Raw genomic sequence first — 23867 nt, 5'->3', positions numbered from 1 at the left:
AAACATGTAGCAAATGACTTATGATTTTACTCTATTGAGTGATGTGGGTCGGGTTAGACGTGCACAAAATAACCGGTTCCGGAACCGAACCGGTGGAACCGACCCGGAACCGGTTCTAACCCATACCCGGAACTGGTTCCTGACCGGGTATAGGATTTCTCCTCGGAGCCGGTTCCGGAACCGGAGCAGACCCGGAACCGGTGGAAAAAACCCGGAGGAACCGGTCAAAAACCCGAAAAAAACCCGGAGGAACCGGTCAAAACCCGGTCAAATACCCGACTATACCCGGAACCGGTTCCGGAACCGAACCTGGTTTGACTTTTGTTGACCATACCCGGAACCGGTTCCAACCCGGTTCCGGGTTTTTTAAATACCCGATTTGTGCACGTCTAGGTCGGGTATCGATATCAAGGAATGGTTGATAATGTGGGCGGTTTTACTGTGAAGGAAAACCACCCCATGATCAGGAACATGAAAAAAATGGTTATCGTGGCTTTCCTAAGACGATATTAGGGAAGTTTGAAAAGTTAGGGGCAACACCACCACTTTAGGGAAGGATGATGAAAGGATTTGTAAAATGTAATTCTAAACAATTGTAAACTAAAACATACATGATTCATTGTTATAGTAGCGTGTAATTATAAACAAGAACGAAGTGTGAAAACATCCGATAAAATTATGTATATACAATAATACAAACAAAATTATAATTGAAAGCTCAAATTAAGAGCATTCACATATATTATTTTATCTCCAAATACAAAATTACACTAAAAATTATTATAAATTTTTTTGTTCAATTAAATAATACCTTTTTATATCTTTATAATTACTTTTTCACTCTACTCTACTTACAAAATATTAAAAAAATTATAGAGCGTTACAGAAATTTTTCAAATACACAAAAAAATCAAAACATTTATCCCTCATTCACCTACAAACACCATAAACTACTAAATACCTTTTCACATAATTTGATTAAAAAACTCAAATATTCAAATCTCTAAAAAATGTAAACAAATTTGATTATTCATTTGTTTTATCTAGAAAACAGAAATTTAGTGAGAATGTTGTAATTCTAGAAACGACGAAGTTTCTTAGAACATAAAACCGCGTTCCGGACGAAAGGTCAAACAAAAAAACACGACATGACACATCTTCAACCCCTTCAAATAAATAACATCGTAACCACTTTCTCCCATCTCCAATCTCATAATCAAATAAAATCAATGGCTTCAATCTACACCTGCATCAACTGCGGCTCAAACCTCAACCTCCACACAACCCATCTCTTCCCACCCGACTACTACTTCGAGGCCGGAAACAAGGGCACCCTTTCCTTCGCCAACATCGACTCCTCCAAATTCAGATTCGTTCAGGAAGACAAGATCAAACCGTTTTTTGAGACCATTAATTACTGGGGGATTCAGAGGAAACGGACCAAGCTTATGTGCAACAGTTGTGATCGGCTTGTGGGTCATGTGTATGATGATGGCCCGCCCATGATGACGGGTACGGGTCAGTTTGGGTTTGGACCTAGCCAGGCGATCCCTAGGGCGCCTAGGTATCGGTTTAAGACCAAGGCCTTGAGGATTACTTCTGAAACTTAGAGGGTGTTTTCGGGATTTGCTTTTTTAACTTGTTTTAGTTTTTGTTTTTGTGTTGTGTTGTTAATGATCTGTATACATTATTGTTGTTGATATCTATGTAGATTTCTTACATATATACATGAATGGATTGTGATTGTTTAGTGGTTTGTGAATATGTTAATGGAGTTATGGAGAATTACGATTTGGAAAGGTTCACATTTTGAATAGTAATAAGGTCAGAATAGACGAATGATCTTATTAGTCAAAGTACTAGAGGGGATTAGGGATTATATATAAGCACTTTATCTTTTATCTTTTACGTCAGCTATGCCATGTGTTTATTGAATAGTCCAACTCACCGACTTACATTTTCTTAACGATGAGTCGGCAACTCACACATCATCTAATTCACTCATAGAACGTGAACCCTCATCAGTTAAAAACATCAAATCTTATCTAACACACTAAAACTAGTAGGCCTAAGACCCTTTGGTATCTCGAGTTGCATTTGTGTACATGTTAACTTTTGAAATAACTTGGATAGGAGACGAAGAATAAACATACACGATTTTTTAGTTGTCACACAATCGAGAATAGCATTGATTATAATTAAAGATTATTGGATACATAGCAGAGTCGCGTAGTATAGTATGTTGGACCGTCTAAAGATAGTTTTGGAATTCACAATCAATATGTGATTATGATTCAACACATTTGTTTTTGTGCTAGTAGAGCATTCACATTTCCTCCATTTTCTGTTTTATAATTTAACTAAAAAATCATTTTTTTTTAATTTCTTTAATTTTATAAAACCTTCCACATATGCTTTATTGTTGTTAATGATGCTTATGTAGATATTTTACAACAAACGTACCGAGTAAATCCCGCTGATAGTAAAAGCTATTAGTAGAGTATGGGGAATGTGTGATGTAAGCATACCTTACCTCTATTTATGAGGATAGAGAGACTGCTTCCACAAAGACCCTCGGTTCCAAAGCATGCAACATACAAATACACATGTACCAATAACCAAACATATAGTGATAAAGTGACATAGTCAAATACCCGCACATATGAAATTAGAGAATCCCAATAGACATACTAACAAAAGAATAAGCACAAACAAAATCCCCTAAATTGTAGATTTGTAGAAGAGTCTATGACCATACGTGGCAATTCTCATATTTTCCATTTTAGTCCATTGACTATTTGACTTTGATAACTTGTCATATCTTGGTTTTGATTCCATTTTTCAAAAATTCTTAAATTTTCCATTTTAGTCCATTGACTTTGATAACTTGTCATATCTTGGTTTTGACTCCATTTTCCAAAAATTCTTAAATTTTCCATTTTAGTCCATTGACTTTGATAACTTGTCACTTCTTGGTCTTGATTCCATTTTCCAAAAATTCTTAAAATTTTCATTTTAGTCCATTGACTTTGATAACTTGTCACTTCTTGGTCTTGATTCCATTTTCCAAAAATACCAAGGCGACTCTCAAGCGGCGATGCAAAGTGCGCCATCAAAGTGTCACGTTATGCCCATCTTTCGAGCCTGTGCGCGTCGGGTACCCTTTGCTAGGACTACTAGATGCTTTCTAAGCATTAAATAATATTACTATGGAAACTCATCTTCTTATTAATAATTTTCAAATTTTTCATATTTTTCATGTGGGATGGATTTATGTTTCATATTTATATCTATGTAAAAGACTTTCATTTTCATTCTTCTTTTCATATGGGATGTGTTTTCATTTTCTTAACATGGAATTTTTTTCAACTTTATAATCTATATCTATATATATTATATATATCTTATTATTGTTTTACCATATATATTATTAATTTATTTTTTGGACCTTCTACTTTCTAAGTTGACATTTTTAACCCAAAATAAATATAATATTTTTCGAGATGTTACATGTTGGATTGACGAAAGAAAGTTTAGATTTCACAATAAATATGTGAAACCAAAATGGAATCACAACATTTTGTCACAGACCAAATATTTGAAAATCAAATTGCTTGGTGTGCTTAAACGCTTGAGTTTGTTGGTTTCTTCCGGACTTCATCGGGCACGACTTTAACAAGATAATCGACATGTACATGCCTAGTTGTGATTGCAAGACGAATGCATCAATGGTCACGAACTGTTGTTGAGTCAAAGAGACTTGTCATAAATGGAGCCTTCCCGACTTTCCGTTTCTATTCTACATTTTCATTAACCAAACCATAGTTTTCAAAAACCAATACAATACAAACTCCACCTCGTAATAATATTCACTCCAATCCAATCACAAACATTTCATTACCATAACAATCTTCATTCCAATCACAATTCTAGGGTTTCATTTCATTGACAATGGGGCCTAAAGCGAGATTACACCCTCTTGGACCTCAACGCAAATCATCATCATCATCATCATATTCTCAATGCTGATCATCTGTCTGTTCTTCATTCTAATCCTTCTGGCTCTCGGAATCCTATCCATTCTCCCAAAGCTCACGATCTCAACTCCATCGTCCAACACCTTACCACAGACACCACCACCCCCAGGTCACTTTTCAATTCTCTTTTATTATAATTAATTTCATACGTTTGCCATTCGACTCATCATCGGTTTTGTTCCAATGCGGATGCAGCCAGGACACGGACGGGAACTTAGATCATTGGGTTGAGGTTATCTCATGGGAGCCTAGAGCTGTCATTTATCATAATTTCCTCGTTAGTATTATTGTTGTTTCTTTTGATTTTAGTATCACATTTAGGTCTGTAAACGAGAACATCCGGCCAACTGTACGTGGACTGTTCGGCGGCAAATTCCTTTGTTTAATAAATGAATAAACATGAACAAATAATTATTTACGTCTTGGTTTGTTTTTATTACAACTTTACTATTACTTTTTTTATCTATTTATTTATTTATTTGTTTATTTATTACTGTTAGTATTTTGATATAGTTATGTTTACGATCACTATGTTAAGCTTTTTTTGGATATTATCTGATGGGGTTGGGACCCGGTACAAATAAAATTAACATACTAAACATACAAATAACTAGAATTATTATAGTTTTAAACTAGAGTAATTATGTTATAAAAAATAATATAGTGTAATAATAATTACTCTAGTTATGTGTACAATTCTCACGATAAAAATCATTTGTATTTGATCCAATCCCTTATCTGGTATACTTCCGGATTTTTGGTTGATTTTGTGTTCGTTTAGTGATTGTTATTCCAAAATTAGTGTATTTTCGTATATGCTCTTTTGTGTTTGTTAAGTGTCCTTTAGTGTCCGGTTATGTTTGTTTGTGTCTGTTTACAAAATCAATGAACATACACGGACAAACACGAACAAGCTCAATTCGTTAACGAACAAAAACGGACACAAAATTTCATTCGGTAAAGTGTTCATGAACCGTTCGTTTGTCCGACAAAAGCTTAACGGACAAACACGAACAAGGTCTCGCCCAATTCGTTTACAGCTCGTAAAGTATTATGCATTTTGGATAAACTACTTATGTGATTACAATAAGGATAAATAATATCTTCTCTATGGTAATAATGCAACAATAAACCGTAACTAATATATTCTTACTAATAATATCAACCGATTGGACTTTCTGTTGATAAGAGTTTTATGATGATCCATGTAAAGAAGACGGTAAGCTTGCTTCATGTTTCTGTTTTCATGGCAGTCACAAGAAGAGTGTGATCATCTAATTAACACTGCTAAACCTCATATGACAAAGTCTACCGTTGTTGATAGTGTTACTGGCCAAAGCAAAGATAGCAGGTATGCACTAATTTCTTCTTCTTTTGTTAGGTGTTAATGTTGTTACTGTTAAGTATTTACTGTATAGAATAATAAAAACATCGTGAGGTATTATGCGTTATTAACCAACTATATGTATGGATACAATAAGGATAATTACAAAGGAAACCTGATTAAATAATATTTCCAAATTATGGTAGTGATAATTACAAGACTTTTAACTAATATATTCTAAAGCGCATCCTGTATTCAGGGTGCGAACAAGTTCCGGAACATTTCTTCAACGGGGACAGGATGAAACGGTTCGGGCTATTGAGAAAAGGATTTCAGAGTTCACTTTCTTGCCTATAGGTATGTACTTTTTGATTGTTTTAACAAATTCTAACAAACACTAAGCTGAAGACTTTTGTTTTAGAACATGGTGAAGGACTTCAAGTTCTCCACTATGAAGTAGGTCAGAAGTATGAACCCCACTTCGACTACTTTCTTGATGAATATAACACCAAACACGGTGGTCAACGGATGGCGACGGTTCTTATGTATCTGTAAGTGATATTTTTTCTTTCCTTTTTGTTATTTTTTAATATATTTAATAGTGTTTTAACTATTTACAGATCAGATGTTGAAGAAGGGGGCGAGACAGTGTTCCCGTCTGCAAAGGGTAACATTAGTGCTGTACCTTGGTATGATGAACTATCTGAATGTGGTAAAAAAGGGTTATCTGTTAAACCGAAAATGGGGGATGCACTGCTTTTTTGGAGCTTGACACCAGATGCAACTCCAGATCCTTCAAGTTTGCACGATTAGTTTAACGCGTTTCCTGTCTTTGCATGGTTCATATGTTGAATGTCCTTTTGTAAGCTTGCATGAGACCAGTTGTGTGACACTAAATCTGTACCTTTTTTTTTGTTATCTTGTAGGTGGGTGCCCGGTTATTAAAGGGGACAAGTGGTCTTCTACAAAATGGATCCGTGTGAACGAGTATCAGGATTAAGGCGTGATTTTGGTTCAAATCTGATAAAACTCATCTTATTTACAACCATGTAATCTCTTCTTAACATCCACCAATTTTGATGTCCTTTTATCACCCCTTTTATACTGCTGTTTGCTTGTCTATGAGGCATTGATTAATTTAATTGAATTTTTGGATATTGAGATATGTTGTTAAAAGAGTTCTTGTTTATGCATTCAAAATCCCTGAAACCTTATTGAGTAATTTTTAAATATCACAAGTAACCGGTTCTTTAAATTATGGCTTTGTAAAGAATAAAAAAACAATGTCAAATTCTGTCAAAACCTTCAATAGTATTAATTTATTGAAGCTAATTTATGCAAGTTAAGAAAACACATAAGGTAAGACAAAAAATTCTTCAAGGGCAGCACTCAATAATATCTTTTTGTCAAATATAAAAACTCGAGTTTTTACCTTTGTCATACTTTATGCATTTGGTTCAACATACCTGTAAAATCAAACTGAGGCCAAACTGTGAACAATGCCAATTCTATTAGTTTCTATATTTGACGTCTTTATTTTTCATCATATTATAAAAAGCTGAATGCCTTTGGTTCCATCTTACATACATTTATCAGTTATTACAAGCATATCTCCTTATACAATAACACTAAGTAAACCAGCAAAGTGGGCCACCCTTAGTTATCATACGCTCATACCTGTTAACCAGAAATCTCAGTCGGACTCGCGTGCACATTTCCCTGTTTTGAACCAATAAAACTCCTGATAACATACTGTAAAATGTCCCCATGATCAAAGTAAGCCAATTCCACCTGCAATTCAAACTCATCATTAGCATGCACCAGTTATTGATTTGTTTCTCCACCACCATATATATATATATATATATATATATATATATATATGCAAAAAAGTTGCTGTGGATCTTATTACCTCTGTCAAACCTTAGTGTACATTTAAATGACTTCCCGTTGTCTGTTTTGACCATTATCTCTTGCCCGGGTTTTTTCTCTCTAATATCATTTGGGAGGTCAATTGTGTATCGTTCATGTCCAGTTAACTCAGAGTCTCCGCATCCTCCCCGGGCTGAAAACAAAGTGGAATAATACCCATACCCACTAAATTACTTCGATGAATCCTTTCAAAGCTCTTTGCTATTACTGCTTTAATACCCTTAACGAATACAAAAAGTCAAGGTCAAATAAAGGTCAAAGTCAAACCAATGACAATAACAAGTTTACCATCAATTTTGGACCTTTTGCAGCCCAATCTCTTGCACTTCCAGTTCCATACTCCGCACCAGCCAAAACTATTGTGTATTGCCCCTCTTGTACCTCTAATTACATGAAAAAAAACTAGTAACATACAAATATAGGTGCAACTTTGACTACTTAAAGTCAAAACTATCTTCTCTCAGTTCCAAACTTGATCAAAAAGTAGTTGAATAATACCATTGCAGCATCAAATACAGAAATCTTTTCTCCACTTGGAATATGAATAGTTTTAGGTCCAACTTCTCCCTCCAGTAACTTGTTGACCAGTCTTATATTAGCAAAAGTGCCTCTAACCATGACCTCATCGTTACCACGTCGACTACCGTATGAATTAAAATCTCTCCTATCTACCCCGAGTTTCATTAGGTATTTGGCAGCAGGGCTATCTTTATGGATATTTCCCCCTGGTGAAATATGATCTGTTGTAATACTGTCTCCTAAGTTGACCAAACAATACGCGTCTTTGACCGCATGTGGACCTGGAGGAGACATGCTTATATCTTTCAAGTTTGGTGGCTCGTGTATATAAGTCGATTTTGGGTCCCACTCGTATAATCTACTTGAAGGTACATGTAAATCATTCCATGTTGGGTGTCCTTCGGTTATAGTCTTGTATGCAGATTTGAACATCTCGGGTAACACATTAGATTGCACAATCTGGATCACAGTTCAAATAGTAACACAAGTTATGTAAATTTATAATCAGTTATTATCAGACATTTAGAATATAACCGTTGAAAGATCTGAGTACTTACATCTGCTACTTCTTCTCTACATGGCCAAATGTCCCTCAAAAAGATTTCCATTCCCTTTTTACTTAGTCCAATAGGTTCGGTCTCAAAGTCAATATCAACCTGATTGCCAAAGAAGAATTATCAAAATATGGACTCAACCCGTTGACCCGTTTGTAAAAATGGGTCAGAATGACCTTTAGTCAAACATGTGACATGAATAAAGGCGTATCAAGAAGGAAGGTGGACAATACATACCGTACCAGCAAGAGCATATGCAACCACAATGGGAGAAGCAAGATAATTGGCGCGTGTAAATGGATGTATACGGCCTTCGAAATTGCGGTTTCCTGACAACACGGCTGCAACCACTATGTCTGAAGATACATGCAAGAAATAAAACTTGTTTAAAAGGATGAAGAGGGTGGAGAATTTGTTTACTATAAATCTGTAATACCGTTATCAGCAATAGCAGATGCCACTGGTTCATCCAGATCACCAGAGTTCCCAATACAAGTAGTGCATCCATAACCAACAATATGAAATCCCAACTGCTGTAAATATCTCAGCAATCCACTGCACATGTAATAGCAGCATCATTTGTACCTCGTGAAGTTAAACTTGTAACTTCTGAAGAGTTAATTATCTTACCTTTTCTCCAGATATTTGGTCACTACTCTAGAACCCGGGCCTAAACTCGTCTTAATCCACGGTTTCACCTAATCATAATCTGGAGTTAGAAAGATTTAGATTCTTGAATGCTAATTACTTGATCCGGAAGAGATAACTAACATGGAGGCCTAGCTCACAAGCTTTCTTTGCTAACAGACCAGATTGAAGCATGACACTAGGATGAGATGTATTTATGCAGCTCGTGATGGCTGCTATAACTATATCTCCATGTTTCACTTGTGCCGGGATGCCCGCGAATTCAAACTTCACAATCTTGCTTTGGTCATCTTTTGGTATACCATATCCCTACAATACAGCCTTTTATGATACATGCAAACAATTAATAGAGTTTGTAACTAATCCCACCTTGAATCCAACTTTATTGTCCAAGCATGCATGCCAATCAGCTTTCATGTCTTTCAAAAGAACCTGATCATGCGGCCTGCAAACCAGAAAACAAAATGAGAATGCCAACAGCAGTATTCTATTTCAATGATATCTTACCGCTTTGGTCCAGATACGCAAGGGTCGACGTCTTGTAGATTCAACTTCAAGCGAGAACTAAAAGCCATCTCTCCCTCAGGCTGGTACAAAAGGACCAGGTCAGTAAGTTATGACTCGTTCAAGCCGTTATTAACATTACACCAAAGCAGATCTATACCTGACTGTAATCCATGAACAACTTATTTGCTCTCAGATATGACTCTATCATGGATATCTACATGTTATTATAACTCATTGTCAGTGTACTAAAAGGGCACTATAAGCATATGTATTATTTACCGTATCATCACTTCTTCCAGTCAGCTTTAGATACTGAAGAGTAACATGATCCACAGGAAAGAAACCCATGGTTGCACCATATTCTGGAGACATGTTTGCAATCGTTGCACGATCCGGTAGTGATATTTCACTCATACCTTTTCCTACAAGACCATGTCACCATATGAACGGAAACCATATTCATACTTAAATGGATGATTATGTATTTATGTTACAAACATGAGATTATATACCATAGAACTCAACAAAATTGCCAACAACGCCATGTTGTCTAAGCCTTTTAGCCACTGTCAAGACCAAATCTGTAGCTGTGACTCCATCTTTTAAGCTTCCCGATAGCTCAAATCCAACCACACCCGGAAGAACCATGCTCATTGCCTGTATTCATATAATAGTTTCTGGATCAGGATTCAGGACTAAGTTAGCCAGAGTGCATTATAACTATTGTTGAAGATGTTAGTATCTTACCTGACCAAGCATTGCAGCTTCTGCTTCTATCCCACCAACCCCCCACCCGGCAACACCTAACCCGTTTATCATGACTGTATGGGAATCCGTTCCAAAAACAGTATCAGGGTAGAGAATGCTGTCCGTGTTAAAGACGACTCTCGCAAGGTATTCGAGGTTCACCTGGAAGCAGTGTTAGATTTTATATTATTTCAGTAATAATCTAACTTTTTGAACAAAATGATTTAGAAGGATTTATGAATAGAACACGCAGTTGAGCGACTTTAGACACGTTCAACCAATTTTAATTTAAGCTGGTTTCCAGTTTACTAATGGCCTACCTGGTGAACAATCCCAGCTCCTGAAGGAACAACACGCATATTGTCAAAAGCATTTGCTCCCCATTTCAAGAAAGAGTAGCGTTCTTTATTCCGTTCTAACTCGAGCTTCATATTGGCCTGTAGAGCGTTTTCTGATCTTGATACATCAACTTGGACCGAGTGATCAATTAAAAGGTCCACTGGAACCTGTATATGTAAAAATTGACCAATGAGAATGGTAATTACTAATTAAGTAGTCTTGCATACTCAAGAACACTTACTCTGAAAATAGTGTATCAAAGATCAAAGTAATGGTGTTGATTGTTGAAAATCCAGTGGATTAATTTTACTAGGATCACCACCGAGTTTGTCCATGGCATTACACATACCTGCGAGATCAACAATTGTAGGAACACCGTAAAATCCTGCAATTCATGAAACACGTTCTTCGTTCATTCTTGTGTGGTCACTAAGTTCGCACGTCCATATTACATAACCCGTTTATAAACCCATCATTTGCAAAACTCAAACACAACCCTGAGATCAGGTGCTAATGGTATACAAATACCTGAAGAAGGACTCTAGCAGGTTTAAACGGAATCTCGACCTTTTTAGGAGAAGTTTTCTCCCAGTCAAGAATTTTCTCAACATCCTTTACTGTCACTTGGAATTCATCACAGTTACGAATTGCGGACTCCAAAAGTATTCTAATCGAAAACGGTAGCCTATCTGTCACACCAACATATGTGCATACACAAACATGATTAACAACTTCATATACAAGTTCAATAAAAAAAACTGCAGTAATTTAAAGGACGTTTGGTTCACAAAACATACGAATTAGAATAATAAGCTTGAAATGAGCCGAGCCCGAGCCTAAAAAGAAGCTCGTTCAGTTATCAAGCTCGAGCCTTGTATGGGAACTTTGTTTATGCTCGTCAATTCTTGTGTATTTGTGAGTTTTACCTCATTTGGAGGTCTAAGCATTAATTTCACATTATACAGCCAAGCTTAGGCTCGTGTAAGGTTTTTCTCAAAATATATAAAAATAATCTAAAAAAATGTATATAAATTAGTTAATGAATATACGAGCCGAGCGGGATCTTGAAAAAACAAGATACCAGCTGAGCTTGAACTTTATAAAAAGAGCTCAAAACGAGCTCGAGCTCTTGTAAGTCAAACAAGCTGGACTCGGCTTGTTTGCACCTCTAGATGTAAGTGTATCTAACTATAATCAGCTAATTTTGATATTATAATTACCAATTCTGGAATCAGTGAGAGAAGGTAAGCTATAGTATTTGCCAAATTCACCGCCACCGGGCTTCTCTAGCGTCTTCAATATTCGCTTAAACGGATTCCGGCTAGCTGCAAATTCGATCAAACATACATCCAAATTCACAATTAATTAGACATATTTTAACGAAGCAAAGAAACAATTACGAGACTCATACGTACCCATCAAAAAAATTGAAGGAAAACAGATCTCACAAGTGGTAGAGAGTGAAACAAAGAAAAGGACACTAATAGCCCAACTTACATGGTGAGAATGTGTTAGAAGCTCCCTTGAATACGCAGGGTGAAACATAATCGGCGGGGTCAGATCTGTGTTACCATCTCCGACCTAAAACTGAATCAAAATGTCAGAACTGAACGATAATTGAATCAAAATTAGAGCAACAATGGATACTTACTGCTCTGTATAACACACGAGGTTCAGGATAAGCTTCCCTTTTAAACACATCCATGTGTTGTCTTGTTGAAACAGTTTCCGGCTAGGAACCGGCCTGGCAGACCGCCTGTGACTGACCGGTGGTGTTGGAGCCCCCTCTAGCGCCCCCTTGGTGTTATACTAGCGGCTTGGGGCGCGAGCGGAGGGGCTCTAGCGCCCCCTTTGAAGCCCCCACATCCCTCAGTCTAATGGAAGATAATAGTTCGATATTTAGGCTGAGGGGTGTGGAGCGCGAGAAAGGGCGCGTGAGCCCATCCGCTCGCGCCCCGGGGCGCGAGCACCACACCACCGAGGCGCGAGAGGGGCGCGAGCGCGGAAATCCAGGCAGGCGCAAGAGGGCTAGCGGCTGGGATAACGCGTAAATGGCCTGGGAATGCGTAAATAGAGCCGTTGGGCTCTTTGTTTATTAAAAAAAAAAAAATTTTTTCTCTATAAAACCAATATCACATACCAATATCACATACCACACCCAAAACCCAAAATCACCCCATCTTTCAAACCTTTTTTTAAAATCATGGCTGGAAATTGGTACCCAAACCTAGATTCATATTACAGTTACGACGATTTATGGTCGGCACCGGACCAACCGATGTTTTATTCGGGGTCGCAACAATCATCCGGCTTTCAACCATCCAACATACAACCGTCTCCTAACTTTGTAGTTCCGGAGACACAAGAACCAGAAGGTGAAGCTACGGGACAAAGAAGACGCGTCCACCGGAAAAAACAAGTTGCAACGGACGGGTCGGGTTCGGCTTCGACTGGAAGGACGAAACGGAAAACCACTCCGTGGTCATCGGATGAGAAGGAAGCCCTGTGTCGGGCTTGGATAGTCATTTCTGAGGATCGGCGTTGCGGTAATTGTTTTAACGTTTTTAAAAATGATTTTTAATAAAAAAGTTAAATAAAAAAGTTAAATGACTTACAAATTTATTTATGCATTTTGCAGCGGACTACCAAAAGAGCAAGGTCTTTTGGACAAAGGTTAGGGAGACGTTCTATTCGCTCGTTGGGAGTACAGAGCGGAACGCCGATATGATTTCGGGTCGGTGGACCGAAATCAGAAAATTTGTCGGCTTGTTTACTAATCTGTTCAACAGGAACGCCGGTCGTATGAGACCAAGTGGCAGTGACGATTTGGCGGTTTATAATTTCACTGTCGAATAGTGGAAGCAGGAGTGCCTGCGGAGGTATGGGACGGTGTAAAGGTGTGGGAGAGGTTGAGAAGGTGTTCTAAGTGGGTTGAGCTGGTGGCGCCGGACCTTGATGCAGAAGTAGGGCCGAAACGGACTAAAACTAGTTCGTCTGGAGCGTATAGCACTTCCGCCGGGTCGGATTGCCGGGTTGGATTCGACCTAAACGTTGCGGGGGAGGAAACGTCTTCACCGCCGAGGAGGCGGCCATTGGGAAGGGACGCCAGGGGGAAAAAACCGGCTGAGAGGGAAGCCGTAAACATCAACGATCTTGTTGAATCCCTCAATAAATTCAACAAAACCATGGAGGTGGTCTCTAATGACAAAAAGGAAAAAAAAAGAATGAGAGATTTGGACTTCCTTACAAGAGACTTCAGTAACCTAAATCCGGTCGACCAAATGCTGATGGAAAAACAAAAGGAACGTATCCGGAAGAGGTTGATCGAAGAAGACCAAGTCGAAGAATAAGAATAATGTTTTTTTTTAGTACTTTAATTTTTTTTTAGATATTAATGTGTTTTTTTAATTAATGTGTGTTTTTTTAAATAATTTATGAGTTTTTTTAATAATACGTTTTTTTAATACATTTATAAAAAAATAAAAAAAAAACCGCTCGCGCCCCCTCTCGCGCCCCTCCACACCATGTCCCGGGGCGCGAGCACCACAACCAACACCCATCTTATCAAGTTGCTCTCTCTGCCACACGTCACAATATTATTGGCTGGAGCCCCCACTCGCGCCCCCTCTCGCGCCCCCCACACCCCTCAGCCTTAGAATGGTTGGGACCATTCTCACACGCCATGTACGCCATGTATGGGGAATGGAATGGAGGGGTGCGGTGTTTCATTTGTTTCATTTCCAACATTCACATGTCATGTAAGATCATTCTCTCCTACCACACCGCATAGCCCAATTAAGTCAGTCCAATGTTGAATTATTTTTCTCTTTTAATTTCTGTAAAACTTTAAGTTTGTGCTTATTGTAAGCTTTGACAATTCTTATAAGTTAACGTTGCGTGCGTGTTTCTTCCTATAAGTAGATTTTTGAGAAAGTTTCAACAATTGTGGCCCAATGTGAAATCTCAGTTTGAATCAATAGTTAATGAGCTTCGGCCTTTATACATTAGTAAAAGGTTACTTTAGAAGCCGTGTAATTAGGGTTGTTCACGAGCCGAACCGAACATAATGAAGGCTTGCTCATTGCTTGGTTCGTTTACAACCAATGTTGTAAAAGTAGGATTACAAGGCCGAGTACTCTCCGAGTACTCGCCAGGGGCGAAGCTTAGTTAGGGCCGGGGGTGCCCCCCCCCCCCCCCGCCGGTTTTTTTTCGCAGTAGTGTAAAATTACCCGCTTTCATCCGAAATTTTTTACGTAGTGTAAATTTAGGCGTTTTCCGCTGAAAATTTGAGTCCAGCCCCCTCCGTTTATGAAATTTTGTATACATTTTGAGTTCGGCTCCACCGTTGTCTTAGTTCAAGCTTCGCCACTGGTACTCGCTACAAGGTATGTCACAGAGGCGAGTTTCTGTAAACCCGCCTAGTTACTAAGAATCGGTCAAATGTGGTCAACCTCAGCCAGAATCACATCTTATCGGTGAACTTAGACCTATCATTTTTTTAATTAATTATTTCAATTGTTATTTCAATAATATTAAAGAACAAATATCATTTTTTTAATTAATTATTAGTAGTTTTTAAAATATTTTATATTTAAAAATGTATTTCTTTTATTTATATTGATTTTCACTTATTTGGTTATAAATATTAGTAAACTTATGATATTTGACATATATATAATAACCAAATATTAATTTTCTTTATATTTACCATGTCCGAGTACTCTCCGATTACTCCCCGAGTACTCCCTCCAAGGGGGTCGGCCGCCTAGGGACCGCCTAGCGACTTTTGCAACATTGTTTACAACCGAACCGAACGGTTGTAATTCGAACCGAGTGAAAATCGAATCGAGCATTTTTCGATCAAACATAGAGCGATTTCGAGTATTATTTATTTCTTTTTCATTTTAAAATTTTCAATAAGAAACAAATTTGAAGGTTGTAAATAATATATTTTATAAATAAATTATTAGTTTTTAGACAAACGTGTAATATATTGTAATTTTTTATTAAAAATAAGTTTGAAGTGAGATATAATGATTATGTAAACAAATTTCTAGTATTCTAAAAACTTCAATCGAACAAATAAAACTATAAAAGTGACGGAATATGGAAAATTTAAAGGGGTAAAAATAATTGTAAGTTTATATTTATGAGTTTTGTCTATATATTTATATATTTGTTTATATATAATTATATATAAAATAAATTAAAAATATTCGAGCCAAACCGAACTGAGCAGACCTTTGCTCGTTGCCTGGCTCATTTACAAACCGAACCGAGCAGAGCGGCTCGTTTTCAATCGAGCGAAAAATGAGCGAGCATTTTCTGAACATATTCCAAGCGAGCGAGTTTGAGCGACGGGCAGCTTAGACGGCCCCTACGTGTAATAGACTAATATCACCTTACTCTTATAAATATACAAATTAATACAATATATACACTGTCACGCCCTCGGTCACTAAAATTGCGTAAGCATTATGTTCTTACAACTTATGATTTATAAGAACCTCACACACTTATAGACATACTTATCAGGTGTCTGCACAATGCAGTAGGAAACAGTACGTAAAGGTTGTTAATTAGCAAGCCAAGCCTAGCTTGAGCTCGACTCAAACTTCAATCCAAGCTCAACCTCAAGTCCGTCTTGACTATTTTGATATTTATATAATTTAAGTTCTTTTAATAATATTTTTATAAAACACATGGAAGAAATTTTTTTTTAAAGTTGAGTAATATTTAGATAATAATAAGTGGCCAAAGTTGTAAGTATTCCTTAAACTTTGAATTGTAGTAAGTTTGTTTATGTTTTTTATAAAAAAGATAAAGGGCTAGATATGTAATTAAATGAAACATGAGCTTGTAAATTTTATCATTTAGAAATTTGTACATTCATGCATAATTTCATGCATTAATAGCTTGTACATTTTAAACCGTTTATCTGTTTTGATAAAAATTTATACTGAAACGTCAACAAAAATAAACACGTTTAAATAGGTATGTTCGAAAAAGTTTTAATCTTATTTTTGTAAGGCATACATGAAGAAAACCAAAAAAGTTAAAGTTGAGTAAAAAGTGGGTAATCATGAGGGATCAATGTTGTAACTATTTTCTTAATTAACAAAATTTAAGTAAAGTTAAGGTAGAATACTTGTAATTATTTTGATAAAAATCAAATGAACATGGGTTTTGTGGGTGTAAAAGACAATTGTATCCTTACTTAGAGATGTACATAATGCTTTGGGTGTTGTAATTCTCTTAAAAATTAGTGTCTTAATGTGTATTATATATAGTAAAGATAGTTATGGTAGTGGCCCTCTTTAGTTAACGTATCAGCCCCCAAAGAAGCCCCAAATATACTTACGGAGTCATGGGATTCTTATGGGCTTAATCATTTCAAAAAATTGAAAGGGGGTTTTGGTTGGAAAGTTAGGATTTGAGGGGTTTAACTGTAATGTTAAAAACTTAGAATTTCAGCGGTCAACAATTCCATTGGTTATCAATGGGTACCAACCATCTACGAGAATCTGCCCAAAAACTAGTCGTTGGTAAAAGTTTTACTGACAAATAACGACAAAGTTTAGTGATAGATCACTAACATATTTAAGCAATGGATCAGTAGATCACCAATTAGTATCCGTGACAGATCTCATAGGGACTTTTAGCAATGGATCACGGAACGATTTCATATCTTTCTATAATTAAAAAAAAAGGGTTATCACAAATAGCTACCCTGAAAAATGTTTCTTTCTAGTTTCTCTAATAATATCGACAGATCATTATAGTTCCACAAATACTATATATGTATTCGTACATAATGTATAAAGTATATGTATAATGTGATTCTATATAATTTTTATATTTATAAATCATTAGTTCATAAATAAAATTGTAGGTTTGATTATTCAAAACAATAACTAAATTATGATTTATTATGGACTTATAGATCTTAAAGCATGATGGGATATGTCTCTAAAGGTTCGATTGGAATGTTGGAGAGTTATACTAGGTCGTGAAGAGCTATAATAGATCCCACATGTCTTAAGAGTGTAGTAACTGGTCTCAAAAGTCATGTTAATTCTTAGCGTACCAATATTGTAGGAAAAGTGGTTCACTTTAAGTTAAGATAATAATTAAAATATAATAACGATACTCTCGTTTATCGTGGGAAATTGACTTAGTACAATACCATTTACAAAAGTACATAAAAATAATATAAAATGCAAATTTATATACCTAAATGATTCAATCCATATCTTACTAGAAGTGCTTCTATAAGCTTTCTTCTAGCATCCATGTCACGAATCTTCATCACTTGGGTCTTCAACAAATGTTTCTTCAAAACAACAATTCGTTTATTGAAATTGGGTAACGGTTTTGGTTGAGGATCGTGTTAGACACGGGGCCCTTCAAACAGATTTCGTGCCTACTCTCAAGCGCGTCTGTTTCCCAGAGTACAACAACCGGAACAGTATGTGAACTGCCGGAGATGGCCACGAACCCGAGCAAGTCACCGGCTATATTAGTGTTTATCAAGATGTAGGAAAATTTGTTGAAGTTGTTTGACATAAGTATAGAGAGTGCCTCTCTCTAAATTTTGTCATGAGTGTGTGTAAGTGACTCCAAAATGTTTTAAGTATTTTACAACATGAACCAACAAGTTCATTATATTCTTACACAAAATGAGAAATACTCAACCAAAATTAATATGTCATAAACTATAAAATTAATCTAGTCATAAACAAGATAATTAATCTTGTAATAAACTTGAAATTAATTATTGTAATTAACATGGTTAAATACTTTTAATTTAGATTTAAGTGGTGAATCAAAACCATCATATTTGTTCATGACATTAGTTGAAACAAATTATTTGACCAGGTCCAAACAACTGTTCACAACAGTCCGTTATGCAGGCGCGACACTCATGCGCTCCTATGTGGGACACGATGTCAAAGATAAATCCAATTTTCTCTTCTTTGGTTATTCCAACCATACAACTTCGAGCATTGATATTCATTCATCTAAGCTCCTTTTTGGACACTCAAATCAATATTTATACAACACATACATAAATATATTATTCATGTCCAAAGTTGTTAGTGATGGTATGTTGGCTTGTGTGTGTTTTGCTAACTTCTTTAGTGTTGGGTTGCCTGGGTTCAATTCTTTGTGGCTGCACATACAGAATCTTTTTCTTTACCCAAAAAAAAATATATTATTCATGTCCAAAGTTAGTGAAAAACCCATTTTCACTAATAAATTTTTCCAACAATCCCCCACATGAATGGAGATCAATTAAAACACACAAAATTTCCAATGAAAACCTCGACAATCGAGTATTGCAGGGTAGGTAGGTGTTACCCTTTGATCCTTCCTTTGTGAAGCATACTTAGCCTCCTAGCGGTTTGTAGACGCGATGTCTTTGAACAGACTCCCATTTGTGGAAACGACAATATGCCTTCACACAATACTCTCCTTAGCTGGGCACATCCCCTCACTGTCGTGTCCGTTATGGTCATGGAACACTAGCCTGGTTCTGTGAAAGCTCTAGGAACTGCGCACCCCACAGTTTCATTCGAAGCGACCCCGCTTCTCTTTCACATAGGTGATTTTAACTCAAATCATTAAAAACATTAAGGTTAACACGATTTACACAAAATCATCAACCATACATTAGGCTTAACCTCACAACATGTCACCATTGTTAATAGGAATGGACTAGGAAGTAATTAAACTCCCTTTATTAATTTTTGGAGGATATTTATATATATATAAGCATATATATTAGCTTGTATGTAAACATATACATTAGCGATGCACCCACAGTGACTACCCTTCGGTTATATGATTAAGTTGTCCTATTGAACTTAGCTCTTGGGATCTCTAGTCTGCTAAGTTAGGTTTCCCTCAAACTTCCTTTTCCCACGGGCTTTAGTCCCATTCCACAACTTCATCTCTCGTCAAACCTCGGGTTGTTGGATCCAAAATATTATCTATGACTTTGTCAAGTCATTTGTAGATAATATCAGTTTGAGATGAGTTGTTATGATGTGTTCTTAACTTGTAAGTTAATTTGCCTATATTCAAGCTTCTATGACTATAACAACAGGTATCACCTTGAACCTTGTTATAATAAGTGTCTTAGAAGGACATAAATATTATGTTTTAGGCGAACACATGTTTACAATATCTATTTGGATCACCAAATTCTTATTGCCAAACATTAGCAACCAAATATATGCCCAATATTCAAATGCAAGTTACTCTCACATTTAAGTGCTATTGGATAGCATCCAAATGGGGTAATGAAAGGTTCTCCCTTTCTACGCGTTTGAGAATCTTCTCATACAACCAATTTTACATACCCAAAGAGTCGGTTCTTAAATGTCTCATCCCCCCACATTTCTTGTCATTTGAACTACTATTTGTATAACTTTACTTATGACAACAAATATTTATAACGACATTTAGATACCCGTGATTTGAACAAGAGTTGCCTCATTGTATCAGTGAGTTCATCAATGTTTATTTTGGTACTCAATAGCTTTTGAGTTGACCAACCAACATATGTCATTGTCATAAGGTTGTCATCAAACCAATGAGTTTAATGCCCTTCCTTATAATGAATGAAAGTATCTTTCAACTTTCTCTACACACGAATTCGTTGTGTGTCCATATATACGTTTTGAATATATAAAGTTAATTAGTCTCAGGGGAGTACCATAATTAACTAAGTGCTAGTGTAGCATGCTTTAGACTACAATACTTTAGCATATGAACAGAAGATGCATCATTCTGATTCTTCACAGTCTCAAGGTATAACACCATATACCTTGTTCACATTCACTTAGACACACCACAAACTTCAATGTTTAGAAAAGTATCTAGATTATTTCATGTTACAAAACATGACTTTATCATTCAGTTCAAGAACACAACTCTTTTTCCCTTGATCTTCAAGACTTCAACATTTGACTTATGTGGACTTACACATAAGTCTTAATCCAAGTCAATTTTGGTGAATACCTTATTTTCTTGAAACCATGTATTAGGATACTCTCCCAAAATGAAGGACACGTCCTCCACACAGTTCAAATAAAATTGATGGTGGTAGAAGCATCTACGAGTCCATCATTAGTAAAACTCTTATAACAAATCTCGAACGATTTATTATAAACATATATTTTTTCATATGTTGTAATCAAATTAGAATTCACACTTTGTGAAATTCTCATGTTGATACTCTCAACGTTTAATGATATATTTCATTCTTATGTATATCTTTTCAATATACGTATAGTTTTTATCATGATACTCTCACGATTTAGTTAAACGTTTGATATCTTGTCTTTCGACATATCATGAGATACTCTCTCAATAAATTGTCAAGTATTCATAAAGACAAATTAGTTGTTTCATCTTGAAACTCCAAACTTGAACAATGACAAATCTAGTCCAAAACAATAAAGTTGTTTACATGACAAACTACTCACAAGTAGTTGAACAATTAATTATGTTCACAACAATAACAAATTGTTTTAACAAAATAATTTACTCGAGGCTAGCTAAAATATAGTTCAAGATGTGCTAGTTATCTTTCTAGCAACGAACCAATATTAATTGCAAAAGACGTGTTTTATTCGTTCAAGTCATATCTTAAGTTTGAAATTGTTTTAATAATAAACTTTATGAGTTTTATGTTTTGATAACCAATCAAGATCATAAACTCCAAAATATGTTTATTAAATAAAACATTATCTAACCCGCTCGTTAGAAAATTAAAACGATTACAAATCGTGTGTTCACCAAAATATAGTTTTATCACACTAAACCGATTCTAACACGCTCGTTAGAAAAATAAACGATTGCACATCGTTGAAGTAGATGGTTTATAAGTTAAAACGATTCTAATACGCTCATTAGAAACAAATGTTTTCTAAACGATAAAATGTTGGTTCTTATTAACATAAGCCATTCCTAACTTCTTGTTAGAAATAACCAATTTTACATCGTTTTTAAAACTTGTGATTCTTATGAACCACTTCTAAGACACTCCTTAGAAAATAAAAAGAATAGACTTGTTTATAAAGCTTATTAATTTATAAGATTTAAAGCGGTTCTAAGACGCTCCTTAGAAAACCGTTTTAGAGGTTATGGTTTATAAATACAAAATTGGTTCTAAGATGCTCCTTAGAAATAAACGGTAAAAACCGTTATAAAGCTTAGTAATTTATACGAATAACACCATTTCTAACACGCTCATTAGAAGGTATAAACCATCAATTCACCAAATAATCTTTTTTAACTTGTTCGTACATTGCGAAATACCTATTTCGCAAACAACAAAACCGTACCTCGGATCCCACCTTGTATGTTTATAAATACATATGGTTTTACTAAACCAACCTTTTCTAATACGCTAATTAGAAAATATAAACATTTCGAACCCAATAAGACCATAATTATTACGCTAAATAATATATATTCTAACGCGCTCGTTAGATGAAGAATGATTATAAAAATCATTTTAAATTAAAAACCCAACGGTTTTTCAAAACGTTTCAATATATTGTGATTCTCTTCACATGACAAATATATATGTAACAAAATGAGCACTTTTGTTCATCTCATCTATCACCAACTTGAAACTTATTTTCCATATTAAGTTTTGTACTAAACAAAATCAACATGGACTTTATGAGTCAAAATAAAACTGCCTTTTTATTAATGACATGTTTAGTGTCAAGTTGATGTGTGAAAAACGTATATAATATTAAAAGCCAAGTTTTACCGAATTTACCTAAAAAAAACCACACACAATCGGCAAGTGTACCGGGCGCAATGTAGCTAGCAAGTAAGAACGGATATCGAACCTTGGACACTATGGGTAAACTCTAATTATTAAACTTAAATGATTACTAACCTAGACTTTCTTTTGATTTTTAGAATTCTTTATATTAATTAAACTAATAAAACGTAACTAATTAAAATTAACTATAAATAAAACTTTATAAAAATTGAGTTTTAAAAAAAATATGAGAAACGAATACCTAGGTAATGGAATCCCACTAGTTAAATTAATAGTTAACGAACTTGACTTGGTTGAAAAACAATATCTTAAAAATATGACATTAAAGACCACTAAAATACGCTAGATCGCCTCCCGGCCTCACCAACGACACCTTAGAACTCTAATGACATGTGAAGCTCAATTGTTAAAGGTTTGGATCACCTCCCTGTCTCATCTTGCCTAATAATATTATGGTACCCCAAAACCCAAATCACCTCCCGGTCTCTTCGAATACAATATATATATTAATATAAAGAGGGTATTTTTAATTAACTTGAACACAACTTGTATCACAATAATCTTAAGGGACCTAGGATAACTCACTCCCGTGCAATTATTACCCAAACCCACAAAAGACAAAAATAACACAACACTAAATCACCTTCCGGTCTCTTTAGTGAAAGAACAATAAAATCTAATAAACTTTCAATAATTATTCCTACGGTTATTTCGACCATAAACCGCAAACAAGTTGAAAACACAAAGTAGACAACCTAATCATACGTCTAACAATCACCAAAAACTATTAAATACAAGTGGAATAAATATTAAAGTAATAAACTAGATTTAATCACTCAACAATATTGTGAACAAACCAATTAAAAACTTTACCATAATACTAAATCAACCAATAATCAATAGTAGTTCGTCAAACAATTAATATAACATAGTACTCAACCAAAACCTAGGTAGTGTAAAGTATTTAGCTACTCATAATAAGGTACGAAACAAAAGTAAAATAGAGATTATGGTTCATCAAAATATTAAAATAAAGTTGACATTGTTTGCACCAAAAACCCCACCTCCCGAAATTTATAACAATAATATTCTTCTTCGATTTCACGTGAGCTGCACCTTGTTCCCAAATATCCACCACCAAGAATTAATTAGTGTATAATTGTTTGACTTTGTGTCTAGCAAGCTTGTGTATAGGAGGTGCACACCGAACAAAATTGTGTTCTGTCTTTCTTTTCCACCCAGAAAAATCTCCTAGGGTATTAAATCCCTTCTCTTCTAATTATATTAATGGGCACGTAGGGTTTTTTTAAGCTCCAACAAAACAGAACCTACGGCCCATTTGTCTTGAACTGAATGAGAGCCAAATTAGATTCTTTTTTTCTTTATACTTTTGTGACCTTAGCCCATATAATAATTTATTATAACAAGTGATTGGCGGTTTGTCTCGAGCT

General features: G+C 35.6%; 2 protein-coding genes and 1 pseudogene across 3 annotated transcripts; 2 read left to right on the top strand and 1 right to left on the bottom strand.

Annotated features, from left to right (window-relative positions):
* Positions 1 to 1067: 1067 nt before the first annotated feature.
* LOC143530377 (uncharacterized protein At4g08330, chloroplastic-like) lies at positions 1068 to 1653 on the top strand. Its single transcript, XM_077025927.1, has one exon. It carries the CDS (start codon positions 1149 to 1151, stop codon positions 1608 to 1610), a length of 462 nt encoding a protein of 153 aa, XP_076882042.1. The 5' UTR covers positions 1068 to 1148; the 3' UTR covers positions 1611 to 1653.
* A 2298-nt stretch (positions 1654 to 3951) lies between these two features.
* On the top strand, positions 3952 to 6572 carry LOC143530376 (putative prolyl 4-hydroxylase 10; annotated as a pseudogene). Its single transcript, XR_013134843.1, has 7 exons — positions 3952 to 4151; positions 4250 to 4314; positions 5291 to 5388; positions 5621 to 5718; positions 5783 to 5912; positions 5982 to 6168; positions 6287 to 6572. The product of XR_013134843.1 is annotated as a putative prolyl 4-hydroxylase 10 (transcript).
* A 1171-nt stretch (positions 6573 to 7743) lies between these two features.
* LOC143530424 (aconitate hydratase 1-like) lies at positions 7744 to 10360 on the bottom strand. Its single transcript, XM_077025969.1, has 12 exons — positions 10269 to 10360; positions 10034 to 10178; positions 9801 to 9943; positions 9679 to 9735; positions 9522 to 9601; positions 9384 to 9459; positions 9138 to 9323; positions 8997 to 9064; positions 8803 to 8921; positions 8604 to 8722; positions 8370 to 8468; positions 7744 to 8271 (listed from the first exon to the last, which is right to left on the bottom strand). Exons 1-12 carry the CDS (start codon positions 10338 to 10340, stop codon positions 7744 to 7746), a joined length of 1692 nt encoding a protein of 563 aa, XP_076882084.1. The 5' UTR covers positions 10341 to 10360.
* Between the last annotated feature and the right edge of the window lie 13507 nt (positions 10361 to 23867).

Source organism: Bidens hawaiensis, unplaced genomic scaffold, assembly GCF_021521415.1.
Source record: "Bidens hawaiensis isolate Kalapana, Puna unplaced genomic scaffold, B.hawaiensis_p1.1 tig00008945_1, whole genome shotgun sequence".
NCBI lineage: Eukaryota > Viridiplantae > Streptophyta > Magnoliopsida > Asterales > Asteraceae > Bidens > Bidens hawaiensis.
Note: the sequence above shows the minus strand (reverse complement) of the source record. Positions and strands in the feature narration are given on the sequence as shown.